This window comes from Mustelus asterias, chromosome 21 (assembly GCF_964213995.1).
Source record: "Mustelus asterias chromosome 21, sMusAst1.hap1.1, whole genome shotgun sequence".
Lineage (NCBI taxonomy): Eukaryota > Metazoa > Chordata > Chondrichthyes > Carcharhiniformes > Triakidae > Mustelus > Mustelus asterias.
Window position 1 is genome coordinate 2,867,169 of NC_135821.1, and position 23,160 is coordinate 2,890,328.

At 48.0% G+C, this 23,160-nt stretch overlaps 2 protein-coding genes across 6 annotated transcripts in view; one reads left to right on the forward strand and one right to left on the reverse strand.

Moving 5' to 3' along the window:
- aldh16a1 (aldehyde dehydrogenase 16 family, member A1) overlaps positions 1–5,607 on the reverse strand; it is a 79,630-nt gene extending 74,023 nt beyond the window's left edge. The window contains exon 1 of the mRNA XM_078237256.1: positions 5,473–5,607. Within this exon, the coding sequence (XP_078093382.1) occupies positions 5,473–5,568 (96 nt within the window). The 5' untranslated portion in view covers positions 5,569–5,607. The remainder of the gene's footprint in view (positions 1–5,472) is intronic.
- Positions 5,608–5,678: 71 nt separating this feature from the next.
- pih1d1 (PIH1 domain containing 1) overlaps positions 5,679–23,160 on the forward strand; it is a 22,896-nt gene continuing 5,414 nt past the window's right edge. Inside the window, exons 1-9 of one of the 5 annotated variants that reach the window (XM_078237261.1) lie at positions 5,679–5,928; positions 6,913–7,066; positions 7,175–7,241; positions 11,677–11,862; positions 13,923–13,984; positions 18,035–18,116; positions 19,821–19,917; positions 21,171–21,221; positions 22,617–22,707. In XM_078237261.1, the coding sequence (XP_078093387.1) occupies positions 6,989–7,066; positions 7,175–7,241; positions 11,677–11,862; positions 13,923–13,984; positions 18,035–18,116; positions 19,821–19,917; positions 21,171–21,221; positions 22,617–22,707 (714 nt within the window). In that variant the 5' untranslated portion in view covers positions 5,679–5,928; positions 6,913–6,988. Of the gene's footprint in view, positions 5,929–6,255; positions 6,441–6,912; positions 7,067–7,174; positions 7,242–11,676; positions 11,863–13,922; positions 13,985–18,034; positions 18,117–19,820; positions 19,918–21,170; positions 21,222–22,616; positions 22,708–23,160 lie in introns of those variants that run through there. The other 4 variants (XM_078237265.1, XM_078237266.1, XM_078237263.1 and 1 more) reach the window with 4 other exon arrangements.

Consider the following 23,160-nt stretch of genomic DNA (forward strand, 5'->3'; position numbering starts at 1 on the left):
CAAATAGCTTGCTCCTGCTCATAATACGCTGCAATGTTTATGGTCTCACCCAGAAGTCGGTGCCTATGAATTACAGCGTCAGCACTACACCAGGAGCATCATAGCAGTGGAACATAAGAGTTTAACAACCAGGTACAAGATTGAGGATTGCTATTTTTAAACTAAGGACTGGGAATTCAGGCAGGATTCCTACCGCACGTCAGGGGAATGCAGAGGTGCTCGGGCAAGAAGATCTATGCAGGTGGGTAGCCAATTAAATCTGGTAAATGCTCCATTGAGGTCAATTATCCCCCTCCCCTCCCGCCAAACACGTGCACACACCCCGTGTGCACACCCCCCCCCGTGCACCCACGCACCCGCGCGCCCACCCACCCCCCACGCACCCACCCCCCCACCCACACGCGCACCCACCCACCCCTTCCCTCCCCACCCCTCACGCAACTAACTGGCCAAGTCTGGGAAAAACAACGCAGTCTGACTGTTTCGATGCATAGGAGGATGGTGACCCCCATTTGACCCTGCCGTCAGAAACCCAACTCAAAACCCAAAGTCCTGCCCCTTGATTTGGAACAGTAAAGCTAACACATAATGGTTATCCTTGTCGAATAAGCTGTTTCTATCAGATCACAGAATCTTAATCCGCTCAGGGGTTGACTTCCGGTGATCTGCATCATCACTCAGATCAGAGTCAGAACCTACAGCAAACACAGAAGGCGGCACCTAACAGTCCAGGTTTTCTTTGGTAGATTTTCTTCTGAGTGGGTGAGAGCATTATGGAGGAAAGAGGCAGCAGACCAACCCAAAATCTACCCCGAGATACAGCGTGATTTGGAGGTCTGGCTCTGTGGGGTTAGTGTCCCTGTCTGTACCGACCACAATCCCACCCAGGCCCTATCCCCATAACCCCATGCATTTACCCTCGCTAGTCCCCTGCCACCAAGGGGCAATTTAGCATGGCCAATCCACCTAACCCGCCCATCTTTGGGATGCGAGGGGAAACCGGAGCACCCGGAGGAAACCCACGCAGACACGGGGGAGAACGTGCAGACTCCAGACAGACAGTGACCCAAGCCGGGAATTGAACCCGGGTCCCTGGCGCTGTGAAGCAGCAGTGCTAACCACTGTGCCACCATGTCGCTCCACGCACATCGCTGCTTTTGTATTCAAGTCCGCTCAAAATGAATGCTAACATTGCATTTGCCTTCCTAACAACCAACTCAACCTGCAAGCTAACCTTAAGAGAATCCTGAGCTCGGACTCCAAGTTCCTTTGCGCTTCCGATTTCTGAATTCTCATTCAACTCGAGGTGATATATTCTTAGCAGGTCTGTGGTCTCTCAAAGTTTTGGAATAAGGATGTCAGGAGGAATCATAGAATCCCTATGATGCAGAGAGAGGACATTCGGCCCATCGAGCCTGCACCAACAACAAACACACCCAGAACCTATCCCCTTGTATTTTACCCTACTAATCCCTCAGATACTAAGGGGCAATTTAGCACGGCCAATCCACCTCACCTGCACATCCTGGGGGAGTAAGGGACAATTTAGCATGACCAATCCACCTAACCTGCACATCTTTCAGACTGTGGAAGGAAACCGGAGCACCCGGAGGAAACCCACGCAGACACCGGGAGAAGGTGCAGACTCCACACAGATAGTGACCCAAGCCGGGAATCGAACCTGGGTTCCTGGCGCTGTGAGGCAGCAGTGCTAACCACTGTGCCACCGTGCCTCCATTTATTCCCAGTGAAATACATCCCTGTACTTATTTAACTTGAAGGATAATCGAATTGAATCTGGTGCATCATCAGTTCTCTCATCGTCTTGTGATCCATTTACTTATTAACCAATTAAAATGACAAGGGTTGATAAGACACGCCATGAATGGGCATTCAATAGTCTGCCTCCTTCTGGCCAAAGACTGGAAAGAACTTGGAGTGAACTTAACCAAACCACTGTAAGCCAAGCAATCCAGGAAAATGAGTTTTAATGATAAGTAATTCTGGTCCTCTGGAATCGTTCCAAACTGACCCTGTTTAAATTTGCCATTTGATTTGATTTATTATTGTCACATGTATTAGTATACAGTGAAAAGTATTGTTACTTGCACGCTATGCAGACAAAGCATACAGTTCATAGAGAAGGAAAGGAGAGACTGCAGAATGTAGTGTTACAGTCATAGCTAGGGTGTAGAGAAAGATCAACTTAATGCAGGATAGGTCCGTTCAAAAGTCTGACAGCAGCAGGGAAGAAGCTGTTCTTGAGTCTGTTGGTACGCGACCTCAGGCTTTTGTATTTTTTTCCCCAATAGAAGAGGAGGGAAGAGAGAATGTCCGGGATGCGTGGGGTCCTTAATTATGCTGGCTGCTTTTCCGAGGCAGCGGGAAGTGTAGACAGAGTCCCAGATGAGCACAGGCTGCTTTCCCCTTTGAGGGGGAGCGCTGACCGGTGGAGATTTTAACTTGAGAGTCACCATACCTCACGCGAGGGAGCAAGGCTGAGAAGGCGGGGCCTTCATGAATAACCTCAGCCAGGTACGGGAATTGAACCCACGCTGTTGGCGTCACTGCATCACGAACCAGCCATTCAGCCAACTGAGCTAAACCGACTCTCCCCCCCGCCCCCCCACCAACCCGTCAAACATACAAGTTAATTGGGAAAAGGGCATTTTCAAAGCTTTCCTTCATACAGTACACCTTATATAGCTGTGTTCTCATAGATACCCACACCACAACTCGATGCCATAACATCTGCATATATTTAATACACCTTCTTTAACGCAAACATCTCGAGCTGCTTGACAGGGGAGGTAATTCCAGAACTTTGGACCTGGGCATTTAAAGATGCAGTCACCAATTTGGTGCGATTAAATGTGGGAACGCACAAGAGGCCGGAGTTAAAGCAGCTCAGAGGCTTGGGGGGGGGGGGGTTTCACGCAGAGAGTGGTGGGTGCCTGGAACGCGCTGCCAGTGGAGGTGGTGGAAACAGGCACATTAGCAATGTTCAAGGTGCATCTCGATAGACACATGAACAAAAGGCAAAAAGAGGGATAGAAACCACGCATCGGCGCAGTATTGGTTGGCTCGCAGTGCCAGTTCCTGTGCAGTATTGTTCTTTGTTTACTAGATTGCTACATATTGTGGGAATAGGTTGGACAAGCTGGACTGGTTTCCACTGGAGATTTGAAGAGTGATGGGTGACTAGATTGAATTATATAAAATTCTACTCTTTCAGGAGAGGAAGGAAATTTGGCATGTCCACTACAATTCTCACCAACTGCTACAGATGCTTCATAGAAAGCATCCTTTCTGGTTGTATCACAGCTTGGTATGGCTCCTGCTCTGCCCAAGACTGCAAGAAATGACAAAGAATCGTGAATGAAGCCAAGTCCATCACTCTTTCTCCACACCCTGACTGTAACACTTTATTCTACACCCTCTCCTTTCCTTCTCCCCTATGCATCATAGAATCCTACAGTGCAGAAGGAGGCCATTCGGCCCATTGAGTCAGCACCGACCACAATCCCATCCAGGCCCTAAGCCCTGAACCCCATGCATTTATCCTAGTTCGTCCCGCTGACACGTACTCTATGAATGGTATGCTTTGATTGTATAGCGCGCAAGAAACAATACTTTTCACTGTATACTAATACATGTGACAATAATAAATCAAATCAAATTTTAGAAAATCAAAGCTCCTGAGCAGTTTTCACAAGGTGGACGTGGAAAGGATGTTTCCTCGTGTGGGCGAGTCCAGAATCAGGGGGGCACCATTTCAAAACTAATGGTCACCCTTTCGGATAGAGATGAGGAGAATTATTTCTGAGGATTGAGAGACTTTGGAACTCTGCCTCAGAAGGCTGGTAAGGGTCATGGAACATTTTTAAGAGGAAGGTAGATAGATTCTTGTCAGGCAAGGGAATCAAAGGTTATTGGGCGTAGATAAGAACGTGGAATTTGAAACACAAACAGATCAGTCATGATCTAATTCAATGGCAGAGCAGGTTAGAGGGCCCGAATAGCCTACCTCTGCTCCTATTTCTTATGTTTGTATCTAAATATTTTCGATTATTGTGGGGCTGAGGCAGTGACAGGTATTACTCAGTTAGCAGCACTCTTGTCTCCTGTGACAGAAAGGTAGGAGCTCAAGTCTTGCTCCAGGACTTGCACAGAAAACTCAAGGCTGATGGGCCACACAGTGGTTAGCACTGCTGCCTCACAGCGCCAGGGGCCCGGGTTTGATTCCGGCCTCGGATGACTGTGTGGAGTTTGCACGTTCTGCCCGTCTGCATGGGTTTCCTCCCACAGTGCTAAGATGTGTAGGTTAGGTGGATTGGCCATGCTAAATTGCCTCAATGTCCCAAGACATATAGGTTAGGGGGATTAGCAGGGTAAGAATCAGTGTAGACTCAATTGGCCACGTGGCCTGCTTCTGCACTTCTGACAGCTCCAATGCAGTTACCAAGAGAGTGTGGGACCATCGTTCAGACGAGATGTTGAACCGAGACCCCCTCCTCAGTCAGTGGTTAGCATTGCAGCCTCACAGCGCCAGGGACCCAGGTTCGATTCTGGCCCTGGGGGACTGTCTGTGCGGAGTCTGCACATTCTCCCCACGTCTGCGTGGGCTTCCTCCAAATGCTCCAGTTTCCTCCTGAAAGACGTGGTTACGGTGCATTGGCCATGCTAAATTCACCCTCAGTGTACCCAAACAAGCACCAGAGTGTGGCGACTGGGGGATTTTCACAGTAACTTCATTGCAGTGTTAATGCAAGCCTACATGTGACACTAATAAATAAACTTTAAAATTTCTTCATTCAATCTTCCAACTCAAGCCCAGTCTATCATGCAAACCAGCCTCCCATCCACTGACTCTGTCTACACTTCCCGCTGCCTCGGGGAAAAGCAGCCAGCATAATTAAGGACCCCACGCACCCCGGACATTCTCTCTTCCACCTTCTTCCATCGGGAAGAAAGATACAAAGTCTGAAGTCACGTACCAAATGACTCAAGAACAGCTTCTTCCCTGCTGCTGCTGTCAGACTTTTGAATGGACTTATCTTGCACTAAGTTGATCTTTCTCTACACCCTAGCTGTGACTGTAACACTATATTCTGCACTCTCTCCTTTCCTTCTCTATGAACAGTATGCTTTGTCTGTCTAGCGCGCAAGAAACAATACTTTTCACTGTATGTTAATACATGTGACAATAATAAATCAAATCAAACTCCAACTGAACCAAGTAAATGCCAGGGAGACTGTGCACTCACAATGAAGCAACACCCTCAGGACACATGGGAAGGAAAATAAAGTTTATTTAGGGGGGAGTTTAATGCTCCCCCCACCCCCCCACTTTAGAAAGTCCATTTGAACCTGACAGCCGGAGCCAGGGCAAAGTTCACTGGGAACTTTCTGGAAGGCAGTTTTTCTTCCTTTTTGAAGCAAACAGGAGGGGGAGAGCGGGCTATTCCTCACCTGGGCGTTGCTTGGGGACTCTGGGACCGGTCCATAGCTCATGGTGCTGAAGATGTCGCTAACACTGAGCTTCTCCACAGCAGCACCGGCCGCCATGACACCCTTCCACAGCCTGAGGGAGCGGGGTGAGAGCCAACTGTCAATCGCCTGGGGGGCACTTCCGCCGGAAGGAGGTCAACCGTCCACTCGGGAGCCCCGTCCGCCGGAAGAAGGTCAGACCTTCCCCCTGCGCTGGGTTCCTACCCCCGTCTTTCGCCATTTCTCACGTTGCTTCTCGCCGGGTTTTTATTCATGTTTTATTTTTAAGCCGGTTGGGCCTTTGTGAGATTTTCCACCCGCTCTGGTCGCAGCCAGAGTGAAGAACGGGAATTTCAGGCTGAGCTTCGTTTCCCCAGCCCCGGGCCCTTGGTTGTCGGGGGAGGGTTTGGGACGCTGCGCATAGCAACCGGGCTGCAGGTAGGGGGGAAAGAGTGGGTGCTTTGGGGGGGGAGGGGAAGAGTGGGTGCTTTGGGGGGGGGAGGGGAAGAGTGGGTGCTTTGGGGGGGGGAGGGGAAGAGTGGGTGCTTTGGGGGGGGAGGGGAAGAGTGGGTGCTTTGGGGGGGGAGGGAAAGAGTGGGTGCTTTGGGGGGGGAGGGAAAGAGTGGGTGCTTTGGGGGGGAGGGAAAGAGTGGGTGCTTTGGGGGGGAGGGAAAGAGTGGGTGCTTTGGGAAGGGAGGGTGGGTGCTTTGGGAAGGGAGGGTGGGTGCTTTGGGAAGGGAGGGTGGGTGCTGGGCCGGAGGGGGAGAGTGGGTGCTGGGCACAGGGGAGAGTGGGTGCTGGGCACAGGGGAGAGTGGGTGCCGGGGGATCCCTGGTGCAGTGAGGCAGCAATGCCAACCATTGTGCCACCGTGTCATCATGAAACAAAAGTTTAACACTGAGTTATGTAAGGAGATATTAGGACAGGAGATCAAATCCCTGGTTCTGGAGGTAGGCTTTGAGGAGGAGTGAGGGATAGAGACGGAATGGGTTGAGGGAGGGTGTTGCACAGAGAGTGGAACCTGGCCAACTGATGACCTGGCTGCCAGTAGCAGAGCGAATCAAATCGGAGATGCTCTAGATATTAATGAGATGTGCTGCTGGGGGAGAGTGCAGAGAGGTTGGGGGAGGGGAGAGCGCGGGAAGGGGGGTGAGGCTGCGGGGAGCCTGAGGAGGAGAATGTGATGGTCAACATTTAACTGTTTAAAATTGAGGCAAAAGTTAGCAGCTTGGCATCAGATGGTAGGCTGCCTATTGCAAGGCCAGCCAGGATGTTGCATAGTTATAGTTACCACCCGCAACCCCATCTTAATGTTGTTCCCTATTGTGCTAAAATATAGCTTTGTAGGGAAAGCAATATGGAATTCATGACATCTTTATTTAATTCTCCTGCTTTTATGCTTGTATTTGTGTTGAAATATAGCAGTCCCGTCGATCTTGACGCTCAGTCTTTTGGTGCTTATTGAAAGGCCGACTTTTCACAGGCCGCGGGTTGGACCATGGCAGCGACAGATGGCAGTTTGCTCTCCGCTGAGATGACCAGTGAGGATGCACTGTATGAGCAGCTGCTGCTGCAGGTAGGCACGCAAACCCGCCCTGATCCATGCAAGAGCACTCAAGATTGAATAGGTGAGCCGGTGCAGCTTTTAATTGTCAGATTACATTTCTCACCGCTTCCTCCCCAGGCTGCGCAGGAGATGCAGAATCAACTTCCGACGGCACAGGAATCCAAGCAGATCAGACCACAGCCAGGTACGTCGTCCCATCCCTTACGTTTCACCCACATAGCCATAAGATATAGGAGGAGATTTAGGCCATTCAGCCCATTGAGTCTGCTCCGTCATTCATTTGTGGCTGATATTTTTCTCATCCCCATTCTCCTGCTTTCTTCCCATAACCCTTGATCCCCTTATTAATCAAGAACCTATCTATCTCTGTCTTAAAGACACTCAATGACCTGATCTCCACAGCCTTCTGTGGCAATGAGTTCCACAGATTCACCACCCTCTGGCTGAAGAAATTCCTCCTCATCTCAGTTTTAATAGAGCGTCCCTTTACTCTGAAGTTGTGCCCTCGGGTTCTAGTCTCTCCCACTAGTGGAAACATCCTCTCCACATCCTCTCCATCCAGATCTCTCAGTATTCTGTAAGTTTCAATTAGATCCCCCTCCCTCATCTTTCTAAACTCCATCGAGTACAGACCCAGACTCCTCAATTGCTCCTCATATGGCAAACCCTTCATTCCTGGGATCATTCTTGTGAACTTCCTCTGGACTCCCTCCAAGGCGAGCACATCCTTCCTTAGATATGGGGCCCAAAACCACTCTCAATATTCCAAATGAGGTCTGACCAGAGTCTTATGCAGGCTCAGAAATACATCCCTGCTCTTGTATTCTAGCCCTCTTGTAAGTCGATGGTCTCACGAAAGTGGCAAGCAGCTAGAAACGTAGAAAAGTTACAGTGCAGGAGAAGGCCATTCAGCCCCATTGTGTCCGCACCGGCCAATAAAAAAGAAACTAGCCTCTCATTTTTATCACACTTTGCAGCACCTGGTCTGTAGCCTTGCAGGCTACAGCACCTCAGATGCAGATCCAGCTATCTTTTTAAACAAGCTGTGTCTTTTAGCCTCAACCACCATCTTAGGCAGCTCTCCCCTTCATGTTGGTTCTTCTTTGCCAAAGTGATCGGCTAATCCACACTTAGCCCTCCCTCTGTCTCCCCCTCTCACTCCCCCTCTGTCATGGTGACACAGTGGTTAGCACTGCTGCCTCACAGCGCCAGGGACCCGGGTTCAATTCCGGCCTCAGATCACTGTCTGTGCCGAGTCTGCGCGTTCTCCCTGAGTCTGCGTGGCTTTCCTCCGGGTGCTCTGGTTTCCTCCCACAGTCCAAAGATGTGCAGGTTAGGTTGATTGGCCATGCTAAATTGTCCCGAGTGTCAAAGGGATTAGCAGGGTAAATATGTGGGGTTACAGGAATAGGGCCTGGGGTGGGATTGTGGTCGGTGCAGACTTGACAGGCCAAATGGCCTCCTTCTGCACTGTATGATTCTCTGATTCTAACCACCACCTTAGGCAGCTTTCTCCTTTACATTGGCTATTCTTGGCCAAAGTGTTCACCCTCCCTCCGTCTCTCTGCCTCTCCCTCTGTCATGGTGGCACAGTGGTTAGCACTGCTGCCTCACAGCGCCAGGGACCCGGGTTCAATTCCCAGCTTGGGTCACTGTCTGTGCAGAATCTGCACGTTCTCCCCGTGTCTGCGTGGGTTTCCTCCGGGTGCTCCGGTTTCCTCCCACAGTCCGAAAGACATGTTGGTTAGGTGCATTGGACATGCTAAATTCTCCCTCCGTGTACCCGAACAGGCGCCGGAGTGTGGCGACTAGGGGATTTTCACAGTAACTTCATTGCAGTGTTAATGTAAGCCCACTTATGACACTAATAAATAAACTTTAAAACTTAAACTTAATCTATAACTTGGAATCAAGTTCCTCTTGATCCAGGAAGTAAGGGTGAGAGCAAACAAAGTGAAGCGATGCATTGCCAAAATGTAACAGAGTTAATACGTTTAATGAGAACATGGCGTGGGGCAAAGGCAAGTGGATTTCAGATAATCGTCACACAGCGTGGCTCCTCTTAACTCCTCACAAGTTGCACTGTGCTCTTGGTAAGCAGGAGTTAAAAGAAGTATAGTTATTCAACTCTGATCTTTGCCCTTTGCTCTGTGACTCACGACTGCTGAACTATCATGTCCTCTGTGTTTTGTCACCTGCTTCTATATTAGAATCACAGAATCCTTACAGTGCAGAAGGAGGCCGTTCGGCCCATCGAGTCTGCGCTGACAACAATCCCTCCCAGGCCCCATCCTTGTAACCTCACGTAAACCCCATGACACTCGGGGAATCCACCCAGACCCGTTCCCCGTAACCCCAAGAATTTATTCCGCTAATTCCCCTAACCTACACATCTTGGGACACTAAGGGGCAATTTAACATGGCCAATCAATCTTCTACCTTCCACCTGGAAAAAGATACAAAAGTCTGAGGTCACGTACCAACCGACTCGAGAACAGCTTCTCCCCTGCTGCCATCAGACTTTTGACTACCTCGCATTAAGTTGATTTTTCTCTACACCCTAGCTATGTCTGTAATGCTACATTCTGCACTCTCTCCTTTCCTTCTCTATGTACAGTTCGCTTTGTATAGCGCGCAAGAAACAACACTTTTCACTGTATCCCAATGCATGTAACAATAATAAATCAAATCAAAACATCTTTGGACTCGGAGGAAACCGGAGCACCCGGAGGAAACCCACGCAGACACGGGGAGAACATGCAGACTCCGCGCAGACAGTGACCCAAGCCGGGAATCGAACTCAGGTTCCTGGCGCTGTGAGGCAGCAGTGAGAACAACTGTGCCGTGAATGATTCAAAGGATCACTAGGCTCCTGGTTCCTTTTATTGTCCAGTAACGATTATTTGTATTTAAGGACATCTTTAAGGCAAAGAATATGCCTTTACGTTTTACTCCCAGTCATTTCTTTTTATTCTTCTTCGCCCTAATTGCCCTCTAGTGGTGTTGAACTGCTGTAGTCCATGAGGTGTAGCTAGACCCACAATACTTTATCCTTTCTGTAGAGCTTTAACACAACACAGTGGTTTCCTAGGTCATTTAAGGGTCAACCACATTCCTTGGATCTGGAGTCACGTGGGCAAGGATGGCAGATTTCCTTCCCTAAAGGGCATTTGTGAAGCAGCTGGGATCTTTATTAATGAGGCTAAAATATTCCAGATTTGCTAATTAAATTGAAATTTCGCCAGCTGCCACTGTGGGATTTGAACTCCTTTTTCACCAATGGGGCGGCACGGTGGCACATTGGTTAGCGCTGCTGCCTCACAGCGCCAGGGACCCGGGTTCAATTCCGGCCTCGGGTCACTGTCTGTGTGGAGTTTGCGCATTCTCCCCGTGTCTGCGTGGGTTTCCTCCGGGTGCTCCAGTTTCCTCCCACAGTCTGAAAGATGTTTTAATTTGATTTATTATTGTCACATGTATTGGGACACAGTGAAAAGTATTGTTTCTTGCGCGCTGAACAGACAAAGCAAACTGCACACAGAGAAGGAAAGGAGAGGGTGCAGAATGTAGTGATACAGTTATAGCTAGAGTAAATAGCATGGGGTTATGGGGATAGGGCCTGGGTGGGGTCGTGGTCGGTGCAGTTTCAATGGGCCGAATGGCCTCTTTCTGTACTGTAGGGATTCCATGATTTTTTTAAAAATTCATTCTTGGAACATGGGCGTCGCTGGCTGGCCAGCATTTATTGCCCATCCCTAGTTGCCCTTGGAGGGTAGCTGAGAGTCAACCACATTGCTGTGGCTCTGGAGTCACATGTAGGCCAGACCGGGTAAGGACAGCAGATTTCCTTCCCTAAAGGACATTAGCGAACCAGATGAGTTTTTTCAACGATCGACAGTGGTTTCATGGTCATCAGTAGATTCTTAATTCCAGTTTTTGTTTTAAAGTGAATTCAAATTCCACCATCTGCTGTGGCGGGATTCGAACCCGGGGTCCCCAGAACATTAGCTGAGTTTCTGGATTAATACTCTAACGATAATAGCACTGGGCCATCGCCCCCCCCTCCAGAGCACTAGTTCAGAACTCGGGATTACTTCTGCCAAATGGTGGAAATTGAGGGAAAACTCCTGTTTGATTACACTGACAATGTGAAATTATTTGCAGTCTTGGTATGGCTCCTGCTCTGCCCAAGACCACAAGGAACTACAAAAGGACGTGGATGTAGCCCAATGCATCCCTCAAACCAGCCTCCCATCCATTGACTCTGTCTACACTTCCCGCTGCCTCGCAAAGCAGCCAGCATAATTAAGGACCCCACGCACCCCGGACATTCTCTCTTCCATCTTCGGGAAAAAGATGCAAAAGTCTGAGGTCACGTACCAACCGACTCAATAACAGCTTCTTACCTGCTGCTGGCAGACTTTTGAATGGACTGACCTTGCATTAAGTTGATCTTTCTCTACACCCTAGCTCTGACTGTAACACTACATTCTGCACTCTCTCTTTCCTTCTCTATGAACGGTATGCTTTGTCTGCCTTGCGCGCAAGAAACAATACTTTTCACTGTATGTTAATACGTGTGACAATAATAAATCAAATCAAACAGTCTCCCCTTTCCACAGGCTTCTGTGTTAAGACAAAGATGAAGAACAGCGAGAAGGTTTTCATCAACATATGCAAATCCGATCAGATCCCGCCGCCGCCGGATCTCTCCGAGGAGGGCTTGGTGACCCTGCTGGAATCGGACGATCCTTCCGGATACAGGATTCCCATGAGCCTCGGTGAACCGCATGCCGAAATTGACAACAGTACGTGTTTGTGTTTTGGGGGAGGGGGAAGGGTGGGTTATTCTGTGCTGGCTCGGGGTTGGGGAAAGGCAGGGGGTGCGAGTTAGGGAAGTGTGTCAAAGAACAGTGCGGCACAGGAACAGGCCCTTCGGCCCACCAAGCCTGTGCCAACACATGACACCTTTTCTAAACTAAAGACCTTTTGTCTCCACGCGGTCCGTATCCCTCTACTCCCTGCCTATCCATGTATCTGTCAAGATGCCTCTTAAACGTCGCTACTGTATCTGCTTCTACCACCTCCCCTGGCCACGCATTCCAGGCACTTACCATCCTATGTGTAAAAAAAACTTGCCTCTCGCATCTCCTTTAAACTTTCCCCCCTTTTACCTTAAAACCACGTCCTCTGGTAACTGACATTTCTACCCTGGGGGAAAAGACCCCGACTGTCCATTCTATCCGTGCCTCTCATAGTTTTATAAACTTCTATCAGGTGGCCCCTCAGCCTCGGACTTTGAAGCCAGGATCATTGAACTGTACAGACCACGGTTCTGATGGATCTGAGTTTGTGCTGATCATGCAGTAGTTACAGGAGGAGACCGTTCAGCCCATACGCCTGTGCTAGCTCCCTGCGAAAGCAACTCGGTCAGTCCCACTCCCTTTCCTCTTTTCCCCAAAAGCCCTGAAGATTATTTTCGCTTCCGACAATTATCCAGTTCCCTTTTGAAAACCACAGTGGTTAGCACTGCTGTCTCACAGCGCCAGGGGACCCGGGTTCGATTCCCGGCTTGGGTCGCTCTCTCTGTGGAGTCTGCATGCCCTCCCCGTGTCTGCGTGGGTTTTCTCCGGGTGCTCCGGTTTCCTCCCACGGTCCGAAAGACATGCGGGTTAGGGTGCATTGGCCGTGCTAAATTCCCCCTCGGTGTACCCGAACAGGAGTGTGGCAACTAGGGGATTTTCACAGTAACTTCATTGCAGTGTTAATGTAAGCCTTGTGACACTAATAAATAAACTTTAAACTAGAGAAAAACTGACTCTTCCTCCAGCACGCTCCCAGGCAGTAAGCATATTCCAGATCATAACCACTCGCTCTGTTTCAAGGAGAGTTTTTCTTCCTATTGTCTTCTGGTATTTCTGCCAATCACTTAAATTCGGTGTCCTCTGGTCCTCTACCCTTACGTAGAAACTAGAAGCAGGAGTTGGCCATTCGACCCTTCAAGCCTGCTCCGCCATTCATTTTGATCATGGCTGATCATCAAATTCAATATCCTGGTCCCACCCCCCTTCCCCTCCATATTCTTTGATTCCATTAGACCCAAGAGGTAAAGAGCCCTGGAGCCTCCCCCATTACACAAGATCTTCCCTGCTGCCATCAGACTTTTGAATGGACCTACCTCACACTAAGTTGATCTTTCTCTACACCCTAGCTCTGACTGTAACACTACATTCTGCACTCTTGTTTCCATCTCTATGAACAGTATGCTTTGTCTGTACAGGGCACAGAAACAATACTTTTCACTGTATACTAATACGTGCAACAATAATAAATCAAATCAAAAAGCTACATCTAACTTCTTCTTGAAATCAGACAACGTTTTGGCCTCAATTCTTCAGTCAGTGGGGACAGTTTCTCTCTGTCCAGACCTCTCCCAAGTTAACCGTAAATGTCAAGATGTGGCGATGCCGGCATTGGACTGGGGTGGGCACACTAAGAAGTCTCACAACACCAGGTTAAAGTCCAACAGGTTTATTTGGTATCACGAGCTTTTGGAGCGCTGCTCCTTCAGGTGAGTGGAGACACCCACCTGATGAAGGGGCAGCGCTCCAAAAGCTCGTGATTCCAAATAAACCTGTTGGACTTTAACCCGGTGTTGGGAGACTTCTTACCGTAAATGTCAAGTGAGGGCAGGATTGAACTTGAGGTGCGGTCTTCCTCGCAATGGAGAATCCTCGTCTGAGCTCACTTGATGAACCCTCTGAGGCAAGGTGCCAGAAGGCAGCTGTCATTGTGCCAGTGAGAACGTGAACAATTAGGACAGGAAAATGCTGCATTGTGGGTGATTAATATTGTCTTTTCCCCCCAGGTGGTAATGGATGCACCGCCTACGACATAGTCATCAATTCAAAATTTTACACCAAAATTCAGGTAAGGACAAAACATCATCTCTGCATCCAGTCTATCCGGCCCCGTCTATAACTGGAGGGTAGCAGATCATAGAATCACAGAATCCTACAGTGTAGAAGGAGGTCATTTGGCCCATTGAGTCTACACTGATCACAATCCCTCCCAAGCACCACCCTAACAACCCTACTAATTTACCCTACTAAACCCCTAACACTAAGGGACAATTTAGCATGGCCAATGCCCCCAATCCGCGCATCTTTGGACACCAAGGGGCAATTTAGCATGGTCAATCAACCTAACCTGCACATCTTTGGACTGTGGGAGGAAACTGGAGCACTTGGAGGAAACCCACGCAGACACGGGGAGAACGTGCAAACTCCACGCAGACATTGACACAAACTGGGAATCGAATCCAGGATTCCTGGCGCTGTGAGGCAGCAGCGCTAAGCACTGTGCCACCATGCCACCCTAATCTTGGAGGTTTTTCGGGCTGGAGCTGATTACTGAGATGGGTAGGAGCGAAGCCGTGGACGGTGTTTGAAAAAAAGGGGCAAGAATTTTAATACTGAGGAGTCACTGTAAGTGAGCGGCCATGGGTGAATACGATCTAGTGCAAGCTTAACCCCGGGCAGCAGAGTTGCGGATGTGCTTGAGTTCAAAATTATTGAACACAATTTGACACAGCCACATGAGGGGATATTATGCCAGCTGACCAGAATCTGGGTCTTGGGAGCATCTTAAATTTTTGATTTGATTTTTTATTGTCACATGTATTAACATACAGTGAAAAGTATTGTTTCTTGCGTACTATACAGACAGAGCATACCGTTCATAGAGAAGGAAACGAGAGAGTGCAGAATGTAGTGTTACAGTCATAGCTAGGGTGTGGAGAAAGATCAACTTAATGCGAGATAGGTCCATTCGAAAGTCTGATGGCAGCAGGGAAGAAGCTGTTCTTGAGTCGGTTAGTACATGACCTCAGACTTTTGTATCTTTTCCCGACGGAAGAAGGTGGAAGAGAGAATGTCCGGGGTGCGTGGGCTCCTTGATTACGCTGGCTGCTTTTCCCCGAAGCAGCGGGAAGTGTAGACAGAGTCGATGGATGGGAGGCTGGTTTGTGTGATGGACTGGGCTATGTTCACGATCCTTTGTAGTTCCTTTGCGGTCTTGGTCAGAGCAGGAGCCCATACCAAGCTGTGATACATCTGGAAGGGATGCTTTCTGTAGAGCAGAGCGAGTTGGAGATTTAGGGAGGGGATTCCTCAGGTTGGAGCCTCGGCAGCTGAAAGCTGAGCTGCCAGTGGGGAAGGACAGTCTATGGTGATGAAGGGATTGTGTCCATATCCAAGTCTCTCTGCCCTCCAGTTTCCAGAGCTACAATCACACTGCAAAGTGACAAAAGCAAATTAACCAAAACCGTAATTTCATGCTGATACCAAGTTGCAAATTTACAAGCATCTTCCAAAATGCAAAGGGCCATTAAACCCTGCCTGACTTCTGGCACTGTGTGTAGGCGGTGTCACAATTTAGATTCTGTTACCCTAATGAGACAGATCTTCTCGAATACAAATACATCCTTGCAGCAGGATGATCGATTGTACCTATCGAGCTCTGACTGTAACAACGCCACAGTCGATTGGCTAAAATTACTGATACTTGTGTGAAATTTCACTGCTATTTACACAAAGTAAAAAGTTTATTCATTAGTGTCACAAGTAATGCTTACGTTAACATTGCAATGAAGTTACTGTGAAAATCCCCTAGCCGCCACACTCCGGCACCTGTTCCGGTCAATGCACCCTAACCAGCACGGCTTTCAGAATGTGGGAGGAAACCGGAGCACCCGGAGGAAACCCACGCAGACACGGGGAGAACATGCAGACTCCACACAGACAGTGACCCAAGCTGGGAATTGAACCCGGGTCTCTGGCGCTGTGCTAACCACTGTGCCAAGTATTGGATGATCTTCATGGTCAACCAGCCTGTTTCCTTTTAAGTGGCGCCCTGATTTTGGCATTAGGGTGAGCATAAGATATTTCACTCCAGGTATGATTCAATTGTCCCATTAGGAATCTTTTATCAAAACAAACTTTATTTTTAACAACACAGTTAAAATATGACAAAAAGAATTAGCATAACTTTTACCAATTATACCAAAAATACTTAAACATGACAAGGTATAATTCTTAACTAGCTATTGTTATAGATCCGATGTAAGCAGTATACCCATAGACATAAGTCCTTTTTGGAATAAAACATAGAAAACTACAGCACCAAACAGGCCCTTCAGCCCCACAAGTTGTGCCGAACATACCCCTACCTTCTAGGCCTACCTATAGCCCTCCATCCTATTAAGTCCCATGTACTCATCCAGGAGTCTCTTAAAAGACCCTATTGAGTTTGCCTCCACCACCACTGATGGCAGCCGATTTCACTTGCCCAGCACCCTCTGTGTGAAAAACTTCCCCCTAACATTTCCCCTGTACCTACCCCCCAGCACCTTAAACCTGTGTCCTCTCGTAGCAGCCATTTCCACCCTGGGAAAAAGCCTCTGAGAGTCCACCCGATCTATGCCTCTCAACATCTTATACACCTCTATTAGGTCTCCTCTCATCCTACGTCTCTCCAAGGAGAAAAGACCGAGCTCCCTCAGCCTATCCTCATCAGGCATGCCACTCAATCCAGGCAACATCCTTGTAAATCTAATCAGCACAAAAACAGACATGCTCACATAGATGCTAGATTCCCAGCCTTTTAACGCCTCTGGACAGAGATCCAGACAGACACCTGCCTCCTGACTCTCATACAGCAGACTCCAGAGAAACATCCACCCCCAAACAGCAGAATCTCAGAGAAAGAGACTTATTTGGTGGCAGATCCCAGTCTCAAAACCCAGAGAGGAAAAAAGAGGCATTTCTCTCTAACACCTCCAAACAGGATCTAAGCTTGATTTCTCTGTGTAAGCCTAGCTCCACCCAGTCACCTGATTATTCTATTAAAAATGACATTTATTAGTCACAAGTAAGGCTTACATTAACACTGCAATGAAGTTACTGTGAAATTCAAATTCTACTCTGGGAAAGTCCAGGATGAAACACTAAAGTAACAGAACAGCATTAGTACAGATTAAAACAAACATTTGTGCAATTATGTTGCTGCAGTAACAGCAGAGGCTGCCGGTTACAGACCCAGCGGCACTGGTGTTAGACTCAAATATATTTCTTAAAGGCACAGTAACGTCACATTTGATATAAGGATTTATTTATCCTTTATACAATTGCAGAAGCATGAATACCCTGCCTATTTCATAGAATCTCTACAGTGCAGAAGGAGGCCATTCGGCCCATTGAGTCTGCGCCGACAACAATCCCACCCAGACCCTATCCCCATAACCTCTCATATTTACCCTGCTAATCCCGCTAACCTTTCACGGTAACTTCATTGCAGTGTTAATGTAAGCCTTGCTTGTGACTAATAAATAAAGTTTTGTTTTTAACCTATGCAGCTCAGGACACTAAGGGGCAAGTTAGCACGGCCAACGCACCTAACCCGCACACCTTTGGACTGTGGGAGGAAACCGGAGCACCCGGATAAACCCACGCAGACACGGGAAGAATGTGGAGACTCCGCACTGACAGTGACCCAAGCCGGGAATCGAACCCGGGTCCCTGGAGCTGTGAGGCAGCAGTGCTAACCACTGTGCCACCGTGCCTCCCATGTTTGGACCGTGGGAAGTGGAAGAACAAAGGAACTTTGATTTATATAGCACCTCTCCCAACCTCAGGATGGTTGTAAATTTGCAATTCTGGGTCAGCATGAGGAGCAGATATGTTCTCCCGTTGTCCAGGGCAACGCTTATCCCTCAGCCAGCATCACTAAAAGAGACTATCCGGTCATTATCTGCCACGTTTCCTACATTACAACAATGACTACACTTCAGAAGTACTTCATTGGCTGTAAAACACTCTGGGACATCCTGAGGCCACGAGAGGTGTTATGTAAATGCAAGTCTTCCTTTCCTTAATATTGGAGAGTGATTTATTTTTCCTACTTGGTTCTATTTTGGCACAGAACAACAAACTCTTCATGGAATTCTTTCTTACGATCGGCTTTGAAGGGCTGGAGAACAAATATAACTTTCAACTGACCAGAGGTAACTACCACAATTGTTGTTTTGCCTGGCCACTTGCGGCTAGACTCGGACCCCATCTCTTTCTAACCTCAGAACAGAACCGCCACGTGCAGAGCTACAGTTGACGGCTGGTTCCAACGGTGGTGCGAACACACGAGCAGAATAAAATTTATTCATTAGTGTCACAAGTAAGGCTTACGTTAACACTGCAATGAAGTTACTGTGAAATTCCCCTTGTCGCCACACTCCGGCGCCTCTTTGGGTCAATGCACCCTAACCAGCGGGTCTTTCAGAATGTGGGAGGAAACCGGAGGAAACCCAAGCAGACACGGGGAGAATGTACAAGACAGACAGTGACCCAAACGGGAGTCGAACCCGGGTCCCTGGCACTGTGAAGCAGCAATGCTAACCACTGTGCCGCCCCCCTGAAGTGCTTCCTCAGGTGCTGGACTGTCGTTCAATCTATGTTTGCTTTGGGTCTGTCTCTCTCCCCTGGAGACCTGTCAAGATTTCTGGAACACATGGGTGGTGGAGGGTGAAAGGGCGAGACTGTTTCCCACTTCTATTTTCAGTCATGATTTTTGTGTTTTAAAAAAACAAGTGCCTCTCACATCTCCTTTAAACTTTTCCCCCTTAAACCTATGCCCCCCCCTCGTAATATTTTTAATTAATTCGTGGGGCACGGGCGTCACTGGCTAGGCCAGCATTTATTACCCATCCCTTGTTGCCCCTTGAGAAGATGGTGATGAGTGGCCTTCCTGAATCGCTGCAGTCCTCGTGCTGTGGGTTGACCCACAATGCCCTTAGGGAGGGAAAACCAGGATTTTGACCCAGTGACTGCGAAGGAACGGCCGATATATTTCCAAGTCAAGATGGTGAGTGGCTGGGAGGGGAACTTGCAGGTGGTGGTGTTCCCATATATCTGCTGCCCTTGTCCTTCTAGATGGAAGTGGTTGTGGGTTTGGAAGACGCTGTCTAAGGGTCTTTGGTGAATTGCTGCAGTGCACCTTGTAGATGGTACACACTGCTGCCACTGAGCGTCGGTGGAGGAGGGGTTGAATGTTTGTAGATGTGGCGCCAATCAAGTGGAGCTGCTTTGTCCTGGATGGTGTCGAGCTTCTTGAGTGTTGTTGGAGCTGCACCCATCCAGGCAAGTGGAGAGTATTCCATCACACTCCTGACTTGTGCCTTGTAGATGGTGGACAGGCTTTGGGAGTCAGGAGGTGAGTTACACGCCATAGTGTTCCTAGCCTCTGGCCTGCCCTTGTAGCCACTGTGTTTATGTGGCAAGTCCAAAGATGTTGACAGTGGGGGTTCAGTGGTGTTGAATGTCATTGACATTTCTATCCTGGGTTAGCGACTCCGATTATGCATTCAATCCATGCCCCTCATAATTTTGGTAATTTCTATTAGGTCACCCTACAGCCTCTGACATTCAAATGAAAGCAAACCAAGTTTGTCCAATTTCCCCTCATAGCTAATACCCTCCAAACCAGGCAGCATCCTGGTAAACATTTTCTGTACCCTCTCCAGCGCCTCCACATCCTTCTGGTAGTGTGACGACCAGAACTGTACGCAATATTCCAAATGTGGCCTAACTAAAGTTCTAAACAGCTGCAGCATGACTTGCCAGCAACGCCCACGTTGTAAGTGAACCCAGATTCCAGATGTGAAAGGCCTGTGTTCTTACTGCGTTGCTGATATTGGTCACAATCTTGTCCCCAGAATGGCGAATGCTGAAAAACAGGAAGTTTCTAGGATCCATAACGGAACACAACATCAGAACAAAGTCAAAACCTGTTATCCAAGAGCTGGAATCCAGGTAAGGTGATCGGCAAAAGAACTTGCATTTATATAACATGTCACACAACCTTGATGTGTTCCCTCTTTGCACATTGATAGCACAGTGTTACATGCAACATAATGACACCCAAATCACACAACATAACAAGAGCCCATTCGGCCCATCATGTCTGAAGGAGGTTATCCAATTAATCTTACTCCCCTCCTCCGCACAGCCCTGCAATGCACACAGAAATAATCACAACCGCAGCTGGGGTTCTGACCCAAATGTTGTTACATTTTTAAAAAATTTTAATTCATTTGTGGGACATGGGCGTCGCTGGTTCAGCCAGCATTTATTGCCCATCCTTAGTTGCCCGAGGGCAGTTGAGAGTCAACCACATTGCTGTGGCTCTGGAGTCACATGTAGGCCAGACCAGGTAAGGACGGCAGATTTCCTTCCCTAAAGGACATTAGTGAACCAGGTCGCTTTTTCCGACAATCGACAATGGTTTCATCTGTAGATTTTTAATTCCAGATATTTTTTATTGAATTCAAAATTCCACCATCTGCCGTGGCGGGATTCGAACCTGGGGTCCCCAGAACATTAGTTGTGTTTCTGGAAAATAGTTCGGTTGTTGCTATTACTCTGCAGTATATTGCAACTTTAGGTGTTGCTTGTATTAATATTCGAGCAATAATACCACCAGGCCATTGCCTCTATCTGGTCCTGAGATGTGAGCATTGCTGGCTAGGTCGGCATTTGTTATCCATCCCCAATTGCCTTCGGGAAGCTTGTGGTGAGCTGATTTCTTGAACTGCTGCAGTGCGTGTATCATAGGTACACTCGCAGTGCTGTTAGGGAGAGTTCCAGGATTTTGATCCAGTGACAGTGAAGGAAAAGCCGATATATTTCCAAGTCAGGATGGTGAGTGGCTTGGAGGGAAACTTTGAAGCTGGTGGGTACAGGCATCTGAAGCTCTTAGCTTTCTAGATGGTAGAGTTTTCGGGGGGGAGGGGGGGGGAACCTGTTGAAGGAGACTTGGTGAGTTATTGCAGCATGTCTTGTAGATGGTACACAAGGCTGCTACTGTGCATCAGCGATTGAGGGGGGGAATGTTTACAGAGTTGGATGGGGTGCAGATCAAGCAAGTTGCCATTACACAAATGGGCAGCTGAAGGAGATCGAGCTTTTTCCTTATGTTTTTCATATAAAATTATTCAAACTCGTGGGCACTGTACAAATCCCAACGGAATAACGCAAAACCCATCCATCCTCTTTTGTTTTGACAGCACTTCGTCTCCAGGAAGCTGCAGTAACCCCCTCATCTCAGAAGTAGAAAGGTAAGATTGCTTCATCTTTCTTCAGACTGGGAAAAGTTAATTGATTAGGTGACTTAAGATAACTTGTAATTAATAGGATACTCTGCGATTGTAGGACCACTCTTAAGGACCAGATCAGAAACTCCAAGGTATTTTATGAAGTTAGATTAGACCCCATCTATGTTTGATTTTGGCATTAGCGTGAGGATAAAGTGTTTGACTCCAGGTATGATTCGATTGACCCACTAAGAAGCCTTTAACAAAACAAACTTTATTTAACAATGCAGTTTAACTATAACAAAAAGAATTGGCGTCACTTTTGCCAATTGATATACTTAGACATGACAGGGTATAATTCTTAACTGCTAACCTATCTCTATTATTTCCAATTTAAGCAATGTTCCTCATAGATGTAAACCCCTCTTCAAAATTAGTCAGCAAACAGACTTGCATGCTGGTATGTAGGCTGCTAGTCCTCAAACCTCCAGAACACCTCTGATTCATAGAATGCCTATAGTACATAGAACATTACAGCGCAGTACAGGCCCTTCGGCCCTCGATGTTGAGCCGACCAGTGAAACCAATCTAAAGCCCATCTAACCTACACTATTCCAATATCATCCATATGTTTATCCAGTGACCATTTAAATGCCCTTAATGTTGGCGAGTCCACTACTGCTGCAGGCAGGGCATTCCACGCCCTTACTACTCTCTGAGTAAAGAACCTACCTCTGACATCCTATATCTATCACCCCTCAATTTAAAGCTATGTCCCCTCGTGTTAGCCATCACCATCCGAGGAAAAAGGCACTCACTGTCCACCCTATCTAATCCTCTGATCATCTTGTATGCCTGTATTAAGTCACCTCTCAACTTTCTTCTCTCTAACGAAAACAGCCTCAAGTTTCTCAGCCTTTCCTCATAAGATCTTCCCACCATACCAGGCAACATCCTGGGAAATCTCCTCTGCACCCCTTCCAATGCTTCCACAACAACTCTGCACGTTCTCCCTGTGTATGCATGGGTTTCCTCCGGGTGCTCCGGTTTCCTCCCACAGTCCAAAGATGTGCTGGTTAGGAGCGTCGGCCATGCTAAATTCTCCCTCAGTGCTACCCGAAGAGGCGGTGGAGTGTGGCGACTAGGGGATTTTCACAGTAATTTCATTGCAGTGTTAATGTAAGCCTACTTGTGACTTAATAAATAAATAAATAATTACCAGAGCTGAAGTTTAGAACATTCCCTTCACAAGAAACATGACACCAAATACATTTCTTTAAGACGCAATATCATCACACCTCATTCATACTTGGAACATGGCAATGGGTTTATTTATTCAGAAAGAGGCATTGGGACTGCAGACTCAGAACATACGTTGTTACAGAATTGTTAACATCCTCTCTTTCTGCATTTCGGCAGCACCTGTGCGGAGCCGGAATACACAATAGTGGCTGAACCTGCAAGTGAACATCCCAGCTTCCTGGTAGCAGAGATTTCCTTACCAAAAGTGGTCAGTATTTAATACCCAGCCAGCTACGTTTTGGGGAGGATGGAGGAGGGTTCTGCAGAGCCATGATTTAAGATTTGGGAATCAAGTTATAAAATATGGAAGTAGTTTCCTAATGAGCTTTATCAGGGACGAACAGCAGAAAGCCCAGCCAGCACGGTACAGAAGTGCACTAATACCTGGAGTGTGTGTGAGTGAATGGGAGGGAAAGAGAGAGTGGGAGCGAGAGAGTGTGTGTGCGTGTTTCAGTGAGAGAGGAAGTGTATGAGAGTGGAGGAGAGAGAAAATGTGAATGTGAGGGGGAGAGGGAAAAGGTGTGTGTCGGTGAGAGGGAGGAAGAGAGGATGTGTGTCAGTGGGCAGGAGGGTGGAAGAGAGAGAAAGAATGTGAAAGGGAGGGAACGAGGGAAAATGTGTGTGTGTCTCCTTGAGAGGGAGAATCAGTGTGCACGTGAGA